The 14,473-nt window shown below is 46.4% G+C and overlaps 1 protein-coding gene and 1 pseudogene across 1 annotated transcript; both read right to left on the bottom strand.

Annotated features, from left to right (window-relative positions):
- Positions 1-1,835: 1,835 nt before the first annotated feature.
- On the bottom strand, positions 1,836-7,144 carry LOC136996346 (olfactory receptor 5P68-like; annotated as a pseudogene).
- Positions 7,145-12,675: 5,531 nt separating this feature from the next.
- LOC136996389 (olfactory receptor 6E1-like) lies at positions 12,676-13,557 on the bottom strand (the record flags this gene model as incomplete). Its single annotated transcript, XM_067317312.1, has 1 exon — positions 12,676-13,557. A coding segment is annotated over exon 1 (882 nt), but the record flags the coding sequence as incomplete, so codon positions are not given.
- Positions 13,558-14,473: the final 916 nt, after the last annotated feature.

Raw genomic sequence — 14,473 nt, 5'->3', positions numbered from 1 at the left:
GGGTATGGCACCTGACTCTTAGAGAAGCTTTCTGTATTATCAACACCCTCATCTTTTCATCTCCCACTGCAGCAGGATGGTATTGGTTCAGTTACTAAAAAGAAAAAAAAATGCAGGCTTTCATCTATGAATTCAGATGAGGAAAAGCAAAGAAAGACTGAAGAGATCTTCAGAGGCCATGGTAAGCATGAACTGTGGGAGTAAAGCAAGGAGAAAGGATTAGGGATAGGAAAAGAAGAAAATATGAAGGCTCCCTTCATAAGATCTGTGTTAGCCAGTGGGAAGCAAATGAGTAATTAAAGTGTGCGTGTGTGTGTGTGTGTGTGTGTGTGTGTGTGTGTAGGAAATGATGCAAAGGGAAGAAGGGGGCAGTATGGTTTCTGCTTAAAGTACTGGGAAAATAAGACCCAGAAAATGTACCTTTCCTCTGCAGAAGGACCTACAACTTTTTAGAGGGGCTCAGACTATGAGATCGCCTTTCACAATTCCCCTGTGCAAGAAACCTCAGAGGAAAGGAGGGATGGGATTCATCTTCCCAAATGTAGACACGTCCAGTGGAAAGGCTTGATTCAGTTGCCCACTTATCACTGTCAATATGTAGAAGCCATATCTAGGACGCGCAGAGGAATTCCATGCCTCAACTTAGTTGGGCAATGGGAGGGAAAACAGCCACTTCAGAGTAAGGTTTCTCCCACTTCAGAGCACGTACAACACACATGAGGACTGACCTGGCAAAAGAGATGAGGTGGGACCGCAGGGTGGTGGGAGGCTGGCTGAGAACAAAGGCTCAGAGGAAGATGAAGTCAGGCCCTGCCTCTGGTGACCAAATCGCAATCAGCTTCTGTTGATATACTTCTTATATGCTTGTGTCTCCACAGATAAGAGCTATATCTCCTCAGAAGGCCAGCCCAGGTGCTGAAAGCTGCGTGAGGGACATGCTCTAGGCATGCACAGGAGGGAGGCTTTAGGGATAGGCTCATCTCAGCAGGGCAACAGGCCAATCCAGGAGCCTTCTCCGCTTGCTCTGATGGCCCAGGATCCCTGGTCGGACCATGGAAGGAGTGAGGTGCTGCATGTGGCTTGTGTTAGGCACCAGCCTCAGGATGGGCTGACTCACAGCCAGGCTTTCACTGATGGCCTCAACCACAGGCAGCAGTGCTGTTGGCCACACGTGAGCACTGGAAGCCCTTTCAGATGCCTGCACATTTCTCGTTTCTGCTTCCGTTGTCCCCCTCTTGCCTCAGTCCCTAGCAGACCTCTTCACTAGGCCCCAGCTCTGTGACCCCTGCCCACATCCATGTTCGGCGTACCTGAGGCTATCCTGACCCATAGGAGGTGCATGCATGGGTGCAGTCAACTCTGTTGCACTGGCGATCTTCACTGAACGGAACAGTAAATAACAATACAGACCTCTCCTCTGGGAATATGTACAGCTGAGAGAGAGGGCTACCATCTCAGGAACCCACAGACAGGAAAATACGTCAATGCTTGCCCCTGGAAGGAGCTCACATTACGGCTGAAATTCCTTTATGCTCTTCACAGAAAAAGAAAGCTAAGGCATTTCAAGAGCTCCAGCTTCCAGCATGATAATGGGGTTTATTTTAAAGAAAGAAGACAGCCAGGGATATTCTTTGCACTCTTCTACACCAGGCCTATATTCCCCTAAGACATTTATTCCCTTCTCCCCCTTCCCATTCCACAAACTTCTCCATATGCTGCACTTTGAAAGCTACACCTGATACACAGAACATGCATTTCCAAGTCTGCCATGCTAGGTCAGTTCATTCCTGGTGGATCACAACTAGTATGAGCTCTGTGTGGAGGCCACAGTTTTCCTAAGTGCCTTTCCAAGAGTCCCCTTGATCTCCCTGCTCTGCAGGCTGTAGATGAGTGGACTGACCATGGGTGTGAGGATGGTGTAGAAAAATGGGACAACATTTATTGAGCTGTCTCAGCAGAGCTGTTCTGGGCATCATATAGACAATGGTGAGGGTCCCGTGGAAAACAGTGACCATGGTGAGGTGAGAGGAGCAGGTGGAGAAAGCCTTCTGCCTCCTCATGCTGGTGGGGATCCTCAGGATAGCAGCTCTGATGCAGACACAGGATGCCAGAGTGAATAGCAAAGGGAAGACTACATCCAGAAAGCCGATTACGAAAGTAACCAGCGTAGGCACTGTGGTGTCACTGCAGGAGAGCGCTAGCAAAGGGGTAAAATCACAGAAGAAGTGATCAATGACACTGGGGCCACAGAACTGTACCTGAGAAAATAACCACGTCACTGTTGTAGACATTAGTAATCGGGCTAGCCAAGACCCCGACACCAGCTGGAGACACACCTTCCAGTTCATGAGGCTTGCACAGAGCAGGGGTTGGCATATGGCCAAGTACCGATCACAGGGACATGGTGGCCAGCAGGTCACACTCAGTAGCTGCAAAACAGCCAAAGAAATAGAACTGTGTCATGTAGCCATGAGCAGAAATGGTTCTGTCCCCAGTTAGGAATCTGGCCAGCAGCCTGGGCAGAATGGTGGAGGTGTAGAAGATTTCCACACTGGAGAAATTCCCCAAGAAGAAGTACCTGGGGGTATGCAGATGCCTGCGTGCCACCAATAGCACAACAATGAGGATGTTCCCAAACATGGTCACCAGGTGGATCATGCGAGAGAGGAGGAAGAGAGGCATCGGAAGCTTGGGGACATTACCCGGTCCCAGCAGGAGGAACTCCACTGGAGATGTCCAATTGCCCCATTCCTCTTTCTCCTTGTAGCGCTGCAGGTCCTTCTTGTCAAACCCACTTGGCAGGAAGGGAACCGCAGAGAAAGAGCATGCGCTTCTGTGCTTGTGGTAAAAAGGTTGACAGAGACAACATGAGATTTGCACTCATCTGACCGAATTCACATTTGGTTTAGGGGCTTCATTCCTAGTGAAAGGACAGGAACAGGTTCTTGTGGAGGGCAAAACTGCTCATCCCAGGGGAACCTCCTCTGATGAGACAGATGAGCTGCTCCATTGAGGTGCCTCTTTCACTGTGTGGATTAAAAAGGAATGTACATTTGCTCGTATTTAGCCTACTATGCCTGAAGTTATTCCCGGTAATACCCAGCATAGCTGTTGGCCAAATCCTTCTGCTCTCGAGCAACAGGCAGATGTGCCAGAAAGAAAAAGCCCCGTCATGCAAAAATAGCCTTTAGGGGAACACATCACACCAAAGGTTGCTTCTTCTCACAGAAGAAGGATGCACACTAAACAGAGTTAGTGGTCTCAACTCCCTGAAACACGTGCTTTCTGAGGAGATGATTCTGCACTGGACAGTCCATCTCTTTCTGTTGGCAAAGAGTGGTCAGGAGTTACTAGCTCAGTCTTGGAAGGGACTGTAAAGGGACTGTTAGAGAGGATACTTACAAGCAGTTGTGTAACTTGGGAGAGAAGGGAGGGGGAAAAGTGAATGCCAGAGAAGGGGTACCTGAGCCATCCAAGCAACGTGAGGAAGAGAACCGTTGTATGGGGAAGAAGGGAAAAGGAGAGGGAAGTTCATTTCCTGCACATCTTTTCCTCCTCGGTTTTAATTTCTGAGAGCATTTGAGCTGTCACCTGCAGCAGCAGCAGCAGCAGCACAGCACCTGGACCTCAGCATTTCCAGCTGAGCTCTCAGGGCTCCCTGTTCAGCACTGTGATGAAGGTGGATGAGTGCCCCGAGGGTGAGTAGGGACTGAGGTAGTGTGGAAGCAGGGTCAAGCACATGCTTATGGTAACCCCCTGACACACGCCTGAGTAGCTGCCCAGGGAAAGTCCATGGCTGCAAGACAGAGCTCTTTGCCCACTCCTCCTCTGGCCTTTCATAACACAGGGGTCAGATAAAATGATGTCCCTGGTGATTCCCTGCTGCAAACTTTAGACCTTGTACAGTGCGTTGTAGAAGGCTGAAGCAGCCATCTAGACAGCCCAGGGAGCTCCTGGGATGGATGAGTCAGTGATTCACCCCACCTATAGGGGAATGAATTGTTGCCAAAGGTGCTTGCATAGGGAGGGTGTCCCAGATTCACTGCTGCCTGTGGATCACATCCTTGGTGGATGGCTGAGAGTCAACTGTGAGAGAGCTGGGAGACTGAGACTGATCCCTAAAACAAAAGCAAGATGGAGAGAGAGAGAGAGCAAGAGAGAGAAAGATTCAGAGAGGCAGGAAATTAAGGCACATGTACAGGCACAGTGGTCCCATACACTCTGCCCAAACTCTTCTTTCTCTCAGCTGAAGTGTGTGAGTGCCCATCAGCTGATGCCCTGCAGCAACCACACAGCTCTAACTCTGCACCACAGCCATGCTCCCTGTATCTCTGTTCAGCAGTGCCAAGGACTCAGAGAGGGCATCTAGAGGAAAGAGTGAGCTGGAGTAAGAAGACATGAAGGAAAGGTCTGGAGTGAGGCACATGTCTCCCTCGCTGGTTGTCACTGCGCAAAGGGCCACTGGCACATTAACAACACCCAGATCTGCCTCAGCACATATAGCTCCTGCCTGTAATCCTCAGCATGGTGTGGTGACCTTTCCTCTAATGGTAACTGAGAACAAAAGGCAAGGCCTGGGTCTCACCCTAGGCCTTTTCCCCACTACATCCCCCTCTTTCCTAGTCTGTCTGCAGACCCTGAGCCATGACTCATTCCTTGCTCTGCCCTTGCACTCATCTTTCAACATCTCCTGCTATGAGTCTTCAGCAGCACCTGAATGTCACCTGCTCTGCAGTGTCTCTGGTGTTTATGGCACAAGTGAGTCTCCTGAAGGTCCTTGCTGCAGCTCAGCTCTCTCTTTGTGCTGCAGAAAGTGAGCCCTGGGTAACTGAAGCCCTGTGGGGATGAAAGCTCTGAGCTGCCCTCGCCCACACCTCTATGGCCTTTCAGCATGCTCTTAGGAAGAGTGAGCACGAGCCAGGGGAATGAGCACTGGTCTCTTCAAATTCATGGAGCAGAACTAGAGTGAGACAGGTGCCACAGCTTCTCCTTGCACACTCCATGAGCGGTCAGTGGGCAGAAAAGCAGAGTCAGCAGGCGTTTGGAGACTTGCAATGGGGGATGTCATGCCTCACCCTCAGAGGTGCCAGGCTCTGCCCTCTGAGGAGAGAGGAAACCCACACCTTTCCCGGAGGCAAAGGTACCTGACTTGCTGGGAGCCAGAGGAAGCCAAGTTACTGCTACAGACTTGCACACAGGATTCCTCTTTCCTACATGGGAGGTGCACAGCGTTCTCCTCCACCCCTGCTTTAGGTCAAGGGGAGCAGGAGGGCATGATTCCTCTCAGCTCTCTTTGACTTGCGCCTCATGACAAGGAGACTCCTCTGCCTCTCCACTGAGTGTGAAAGGGAGAGAGGAACCCTGGGAGGTCATCCAGGCTGCGCAGCTGCTCAGAGCATGGTGTGCAGTGAAGTCAGACCAGGAGGCTCTGGGCTTGTCCTGTGGCGTCTTGAAAACCTCCAAGAGGAGACTCTCCATAGCCTGTCTGGGCAATGTGTTCCAACACCTGACTCTCCTCGTGGTCATTTTTTCCTTTATGTCCAGTCAGAATGGAGTGGCTTCACTGCTCTCTAATTCTGCCACCTGAAAGTCTGCGGAAGGATCTCTCTTGCCCAAGTATAGATGTCTTTAATATAATAGCTACATCTGACCTTATCATCGAGCCTCTCTTCTGATTGCGCAGGAAGAAAAGGTAGAATTTAGGAGGCATGACTTATCCTACTTCATGTAGGCAGCTGAAACCACTCCAGCAGTATCTGCTCCCTTTGTGGACCATCATCTTTCCTCCAGATGAAGACATGGTCCCCTTGCCCAATGGGAAAAATTATGAAGAGAGTGATTTACCAGAAGTGCTCTGCACAAATGAATGAGAAAGCAATGGATTTCCTTAAGGAAGGCTCTCTCCATGGACCCCAGAGGAAGTACAGGAGAGCAGCTTAGACTTTGCAGCTTTCTCCAAGGTGTATACAATTGTCTGAGACTGATTGCACCTCCTCCATTCTTTAGCTATTTGCAGTTATCACTTCTGTTTCTCATTCCCCGTCACAGCTGCCATTCTAGCTGTAGAAAGGGGCTTAACATGCAGTCACCCAGGACAAATCAGGTCCAGTTTGCCTTCACGCAGTGCTTGGATAGAGCAAAGAAATATACATAAGAACTCAATTTTGCAAAAGCAAAAGCTTGGGCCAAGTTGTTCCTTTCTTGCTCAGAAATGCCCCAGCTCCCATCTCATCTTGGACATCATCTTATTCTAGGTCCATATCTGGTTAACATAGTGCAAACTGCCAACAAAAAAGAGACAGTTTAGTCCTCTTCCTCAGTGTGTTATTGGGAATTTGATCTCATTGCAGTTCCGTGCTCTTGTTGGAGCTCCATGTTGCTTTCTGTTCATACGGGACACTTGAAGAACAAGGATGCAACTCCAGAAGTGGCTGATAGGTCCTGCCTCTGTCTTCTGCCTGCTCCACAGTGTAAGCCTTGGCAAGTAACTCAGTGCTCTCTCAGGTGTAGCTGTGTGGCATTCAGAGAAGGCCTGAAATGGCTGCACTGCAAAAGACTGGGAGTATCAAGTATCTGGGTGTGGGATATTAAGGTCCTACTACCCCCAGGAATAAGGAAATACGAATACGGAGATATGCAGGTGAATTTTTTCCACCTAATTTCAGTTGTCAGAGCATCTAGTGCAAGCTCAGGTCTAAATCTTAGCTCTGAGCTTAAGCTAAGCTAAGATCCAAGCTGAGACCTAAACTCTAAATCAGGCAGCTAATTCCCCTGCACTAGCCCCCGGCTGTACAACAGCTTTGAAGATTTCATCTATTTTAAGCTTTGTTCTCTTAATTATACCATCTAGACCAGGATAATGGCTGGAAAGTCAATCATTGAAGCTATGCTGTGGGGCTAGTAAGATTGTTCCTGCTATCCACCAGGATGGAGAGGGGCAGTGAACAGCCTCTCTGTGAAGGATAGTGCCATGCCATACCCAGCAGCGCAGTTCCAAAGGTAGTTTATCTTTGATGTTAATCCAGCTGTGCCGGTATTGCACTTCTGCCAGCTCCAGCTCTCACTTGCCTGAGTGCTCCAGGGTCCTCACCTGCTCTATGGCAAAGTCTGAGTTGGGTTTGGTGGCAAACCCTGGTGCTGGCATTGCTAGGCAGTATGATGTAAAAAGCTGTCCTCTATCCTCTTTTTCCCCCACTCCATCCCCCAAAATTAGGTGTGCACACTTGGGAGGCTTCTATGCAACTGTTCAATTTATGGACCAGCCATAGCATTTTACCAGCAGCTGTTTCTTTCTTCCTTTACAGCAATGATCGTCTCAATTTTGTAGATTTTGTTCTCTTCAGGGTTCATTTTTGAAAGTTCTTCAGGGAAAAACGTCCCCTTGATTGCTTCCTGACTGTAGTCTATTAAACAGTACATCAGTATCCAACCCCTTCTCACAGCTCTTGCCATACAGCTCGCAAGCTACGTTTCCTTACTGTACTCCATCCCTGCCCTTCCCTGCTAGCTGGGGAGGGGGCTCCGTGGGAGGAAGTTCCTGTGCCTATGGCAGAATCTGAAACCCTCACAGCAAAGCATTTTCTCCAGCTCTCAAGTCTTGTTTCTTTTGCTTTGCCTTTTTTTTTTTTTTGCAGGGGGTGAGCTGGGGTGGGGAGAGGGTTTGGATGAAAAAAGTGTTCTCTATCCTTGAGAAATGAAGACCCCAGGAAGAGATTCTGCCTTGGCTAAACGGAGATATTTTAAGTGCAGACAGCCACAGCTTGATGTACCCTTGCCATCAATGAAGAGAACAAGTTGATTTTCCAATGGGATGCAAATCATCCTAAGGAAGATGCTTCAGAGAAGATTCAGTTCAGAGAGCTAGACACCTGACTGTGGGTGTTCTTGTGCAGGTACCTCCACATGAGCTGCGTAGTTGATCTCACATGGAAATGTACTCAGTTCATAGGGCTGGGGAGTAATTCCACCGACCAGCCTTCAATGGCTTAAGCAGCTGTCTAGTGCCATTTTACATGTCCTAGGATATCCAGCCTGTTATCTAGCTGTTGCAGCAGGTGGCTGCCAGTTTCTTGCATGCCCTGGTTTCATTTACCAGCCCCGTGCAGATAACTTTACACACTACAGAGCATCCCAAGTGCCTGCTTCATGAGCCAGGAGAAGAAGGAGCTGAAGACTAAAACTTTTGGTGGTGAGTGGAAGTTCAGGGATAAAAAGGGCAGGTGTTACATAGCGTGGCTTGTGATTTCTGATTGAGAGGCACCACTCAAACAGTGGGATCTGGGGGATGCAGAGCAGTTTTCGGATACCATGAGGTTCCTTGTGAAGACATTGGGTACCAACAGATGGGGTCAGATTGCAGGGGGCCTGCAAGCTAGGCCTGAGGAATATCAGGAAGATTGAAGTTGCAAGGATTATATTTCATCCCTGAGAGGCACTGCTTGAGGACGGAGGATGATGTGGGGAGAGTTATGCAGGGCTGGGGCTGCAGGGATGTGCAGACTGCATTGAAGCAAAGCATTAAAACTCTGTGAGTGCACGTGTGTCAAAAATGGAAGAGGCACCCCACATCAAGGTGCTACTTGAGAGAAGAACCTCTGTCCCTTTCCTTTGTCTTCCTGCAAGTGGTGCCTCTGATGGTCTGGTCTAATCAGTGCCTGGTGAAAGACATGGACTTCTGGCAGCAGCTCTATCTCTAACAGCCCTCAGCAAGCCCCATTAAACCTCCAAGGCACTTTAGTCCTGTGATTTCACTTCATGCTGGGAGACTTTCCCCTGGGAGTTTGTAAGACTGTGGGAACCCTAATGAGCTTGTCACTGCCTCTAATCCACAGGGTGCCTAGTAGGAGAAATTAAGAGTTTTGTTAAGCACAAAAGTTTTGAATGAGCACATGATGTATTCTGGTTTCATCTGTTTCTCATGTTTAAGCCTAACAAAGAAACACTAACGTGTTTTTTAAAATGAACTTCATGAATGTCCATTTCCAGTGGCCATCTAGTGCTATCCCATGGAATATATGTGGGACGGTGGGATGTCTGTTACCAAAAGCAGCCTTCTAGGGTGCACTAATGTCCCAGAATTTCAGACCTTCCTCTTCCCACTGGTTCTAGTTATCTGCATTACGACTCTCCTTGGGAATATCCACTTTGTTATGCTGGTGATTGCTGAGCAGCATTCCCACGCCTTTCAATTCTGCCAGGCATGGGATGTGTTAGTACCCTATTCACTATTTTGGGAACCCCTTCTACCAGAGACAGACAGAGGGCTTTCTCAGCCATCTCCTTCCACCTCCCTGTAGTAAAAATTTCTGCAGCACCCTAATCATTGTGTATCTCTTACCAAAACCCAACACCCTGCCAACCCCTAGCAAAGGGTTTTCTGTCTTTTACACAGCCCTCACTCTTCTAATCAAGATGCTCAGGTTGCCATTGATAATCCCATCCCCAAGCAGTTCTTTTTTATCATTCATATCATGACAGACAAGATGCATTTAACCATGCATGCCTGCATCTCTCTGAATGTGCGTCTTCAGCCCAAGAGAGATGATTAAGTGATCTGCATGAAGTAGACGTATTCAGGAGATAGATTCCCAAACTGCGCAGACTGTTGTCACCTGATCCGAGAAAGAACAAACTGAGTTTTAATACTTTCCTGTTCTAATATAGCTATGGAACAACTCCTGTGTTTAGGATAGCTGGGAAGCAGGTGTGCCAGATGTGTAGTAATGTTTATGGGATTAACGAAGTCGCTATCATGGCATGAAGAGGTAGTTTTGAAAATTTTAATTCTATCTTCCTCTCTCAACATTTGTCCCTTCATGACCATTCTCTTTCCATCCCTTAGTTCCTTTTCCAGAATACGCTTCTGTCTTGAACTTGCATAGTGCTTGAAATATGCAGCCAGGTCCATGCCTTCCAGGGAGCAGAAACAAAAGAGGGCGGCTACATAGTGGTTACAAGCGGCTACAAGCTGCTTATCCACAGATATAGATTGTTCTTTTGTGCTTATCACAAAAAAAACTGGTGGGGGGAGGGGACTGGAATCATACTGACACAGGGGAAACTCTCTTCCCAAGCTTGTAGGGTGCATTATCAAAAGATCATATGGAGTCCCTCCGTGAAAACAGTGACTTAGCAGAAGTCTGGTAGGGTGGCCTTTGCACTTGTGGAGTTGAGCTGTCTTAGTTTGTGTTAATCATTTGGCCTCCCTTTATACCTGGGAAAAGGAATAGGCAGCTGTAGAAAATTATTTATCTCACTTGAGCTGGTTTATAATTTAGGAGGAAACTAAAGAGGAATATCATCATATTTCTGTTAGAAGGAAGCAAAAATGTTTGAAAGTTTTACACAGAAAGAAGACCTACTCTGTTGGATGGCAGCATGGGCAGAGTCTTTTGGAAAGAAAGTAATGGAATACAAATGATTTCTGGCCTACGTTCTCTCATGCAGATCTTAGAAACTTACTTTGGGCACTTACTTTCTCCTGTCACGTTCATGGAGCATGTTACTGATGCCTCTACAGGAGTAGGCAACACAAGAGCTTCAGAGCCACCCTCTCGCTGGCTAGGGTGAATGCAACTTCTGTTGTCAGTACTTTCAGAAGGAACATAGCATTTTAGATCTAAGAAAGGGTTTGCAGTGGACAAGAATATTTCTGTGTTCATTTAGCAAAGTCCTCAAAGTGCACCTTTGTTTTTTTTATTTACTTCATTTTCAATTTACCCACTAATAAAAAAAAACAAAAACAATCCATTATTTATCCAGCTCAGGTGTCAGGGAGGTGGGTAGCTATTTAGGGGACCTTTATCCACAGAAGAAAGTCTGTTATTTACTGTGCACATTTATTACAGGAAGCAGACCCTGTTGTCAGGAAATGCTGCTCATATTGCTTAACTTCTGGGCCTCCTGGGTGTCTGCTGGCCCATGTAGTGCCCCTGCAGCCCAGAGACACAGGCATGTCGTTTTGTGTGTGCTTCCTCCATTCAAGGTACATGAAATCAAGTGAGGGCTGTTGATCACCGCTGACAAAAGGTGTGCTTTGTTTTGTTTTGTAGTGTGGCAGTGAGGATATGTGCTGCATGCCTTAGGGCATAAAATGCAGTTTGACATCTGCACAGAGCAGAGGAAGCAACACCCAGCACAGTCTTGTTTGTACCCCTTGCAAGGGGCGGCTCTTGCAGTGACCTGTTCCTTCAATGGAAGAAGCAAATTCCTGAACGAACTGTACCCACAACTGCACCTGGACTTTTCCCTGGTGTAAATAAGGTGAACAGTCTGGAGGCCATGCCATCAGAGCAAAGCAAGCACCTAAGATATTGGTGTAGAGGTAGCAGTGGACAAACAGTGAGGTTCTGTTATTTCTATGCTGTAACCAGAGGTGTGGCGCTCCCACAGATAGTCAAACTGTAGCTTTCTATCCAGAAAGATCAGAGACATTAGTGCCTCAGTGAGATTGGGGAGGATTTCTCACAATAAGATGTCTAAGATAACTAAGTTAAAGCACTATCTGTGATTCCAAAGTCTCTTCACTGAAGATGTCTTGGTGGGATTCTTTGCCAACTTAAAGGGCATGGGAGTCATCCAACTAATTACCTTCAAAATTTCCATGCTAGGCATTTAAGACTAAACTCATCCATCTTGTGTTTCTGTACTATTGAGAGTGAGTGATTTAAATAATAAAAAAGTCTCTCAGATAGAATGATAATGTCATATTTTTATTTAAAACGGATAAACAAATACTGCTTTTGATTCTCATTCCAAAACAAGATATTTGTCTTGCAAATCATGAATGAAAATGAATCCATGAAAATTACAAAATGGCAATACCATGACAAGGATTAGAGAAGAAGGTTTTTTTTCTTTGGCTTTGTTTGGTGAAGGGGTTGGAGAGAACTTAAGGCCTAGATCTAATCCTTGGGGCTGCAGAGGATGCACCTCACTGAGCTAGAGTCCCTCACCTGTGCAAATTATAACACATTGCCCAGCGTGTGGTTCAGCGCACCTGGCATTTCCTATGAAAAAGTTGAGCTTCCAATTCTATGCTCAGTATAGTTCCTCTGAAGTGCTATGGACAATTAACGCAAGAGGAGATGGTATAATCCTCCAGACTGCTGATTCTTCCCCATGATCAAAGGAGGGCAGGCAATGCACTCAGCTTAGGGCATTTAAGTTACAAATGTTTATAAGTGGACAAACTAATTCTACTGCGTGAATCTGTTCTATCAGATGAAGTATTGGCTCTAACAGTATTGTATCGTAAGCGCTGGGCATTTATTTTATTAGCTTGATCTGAGAATAATTGCATTATTCTTGAGAATTTGGTGTGCCAAGGAAGGAGGAAGTCCTCAGCTTGCTGCTTTCTGTCTCAGTTTCCACACTTAGAAAACACCATCACCAGGGTATTCACCAGGGTTTGTAAAGTGCTTTTAGACCATTTGAAAGGCTTCTCTATCGAAGGTTTAGGTCTTGTCATGGTGATATGTTTCAGGAGAGAAACTGGTGTGATTTCGTGAAACTTCACACTGCTAAGAAAGAAAGGTGTAATTTCAGCAAATGAATCCTAATCATTTGTTCCATCCCCCTCCCTTTTCCCTCCAGTTACAAAATCTCTTCTCAGAAGGAAAAACATTTCCTGGAGATTATCACACTTCTCTTCAAGCCCACCTTGAGAGCCTTCTTCATCTGCTCATTCCTCAGGCTGAAAATGAAGGGGCTCATCAGAGGAGTTATCATTGTGTTGAGCAGGGCCACCATTTTGTAATAGGAAGTGTGGTGACTTGAAGGCTGCACATACTGGAAGATGCAGCTACCGTAGCCCAAGATGACAAAGGTGAAATGAGAGGAGCATGTAGAAAATGCCTTGTTCCGTGACGAAGCTGAGGGCAACCTAAGGATGGTGTTAATGATGTATAGGTAGGACATTGCTGTCATGACCAGTGAACCAAGGATGATGATGGAAAAGGTTATGAAATTTATCAGCTCCACAATCTGTGTTTCTGCACAGGCCAACTTGATCAAAAGCACGCCTTCACAGAAGAAGTGGTCAATACGATTGGCATTGCAGAAGGGCAGCCTGACAACTAGGACAGTGGGGACAATGGTGGCCAGGAAGCCTGCAGTCCATGATCCCAACAGGAGCTGAACACAAAGCTGACTGTTCATGAGCATGGGGTACTGAAGAGGGTAGCATATGGCCACATAACGGTCGTAGGACATGACAGCAAGAAGGACAAATTCGGTGTTGCCCAAGAAGGAGTAGAAGTAGCACTGAGTTAAGCAAGCTGGGTAGGAGATGATTTTGTTGCCCATCAACAAGCTTGCTACTGTTTTGGGTATGATGCATGTAGTGATGAAGATCTCCAAAGAGGAGAGGTTGCAGAGGAAAAAGTACATAGGTCTGTGGAGGTCTCGGTCAGAAAGAATGAGGGCAATGATCAGCAGGTTTCCAACTAAGATCACCAGGTAGGAAGCCAGGAAAGTGTTTGCTATTAGGTACTCCTGATGGTGGAGGGAGGGGAAGCCCAAGAGAAGGAACTCTGTGACAGTCGTATGGTTCAACATATCTGCAACTGAGCTGCAGTGAGTAAGAGAAGATGGTGAGTGGAGGAAACGATTCCTCAGAAGGTTAGAGAGAGCGGAGACAGGTAGAGAAATGTACTGTAATGAAAGAGATGCATGCGGTTACTCACAAAAAGTCTAAGGAAAACAGAGAAGAGAGAAGAGGTGTGGAGAAACAACACAGAGCAAGGAGACACCATTTTAAACAGTAACAGCAAACTTGGTTTCTAGGTTAGAGTAGGAATCCACTAACAACATGTAAGTTTTTGCATTTGAGCTCCGTACTCAAGTGTCCTTTTATAGCCAATGGAGAAAAAGATAGACATTTCTCAGTCATTCTTTCTCTAGTCTATCTTAAACCTATATTTTCGGATGAGATAAAATGCATCCTGGAGAAAGATAAAACATCTCTTCAAAGTGACATTAACCTTTTGATTAGGTAAGGAATGGAGAGAAAGCAGAAAGAGGATGGTGATAAAGGAGGAGGCCACTGGGAAATAAAGGTAATAGGAGGGACAAAGCCAAAAAGAGGGAAGACATATATTCTATGATTAAAACTGTGGTCTTTCCCTCCAAGCTTGAACTATTCCCTATAGAGCAGAAATCTTTGTAACCAGATTTTTCTTCAGTTGCAGCAATCTTTCTTGCTGAGAAATGGTTTTGATAAAACATGCTGGCCATCAGAAGGAAAAATAAAAAAGTAATACAAGTAATACAAAGGAGAGAGAAAGAAAAAAAAAGAAAATCCTAGGAGATAAAAAGATAAGTAGGGAATTTCATCAGCTGGGGATAAAAAAAAATAAGCGCCCTATCTTGTAAAACAAATAAACAAACAAACAAACAGAAACCCAGAAGACTTTTTTTTTTTTTTTTCTGTGAACACTGGAAAAAGCAAAGCTTGGTTTGATGTGGAGTCGGT

Source organism: Apteryx mantelli, unplaced genomic scaffold (genome assembly GCF_036417845.1).
Source record: "Apteryx mantelli isolate bAptMan1 unplaced genomic scaffold, bAptMan1.hap1 HAP1_SCAFFOLD_34, whole genome shotgun sequence".
Lineage (NCBI taxonomy): Eukaryota > Metazoa > Chordata > Aves > Apterygiformes > Apterygidae > Apteryx > Apteryx mantelli.
This window is presented reverse-complemented; position numbering and strand designations above follow the sequence as displayed.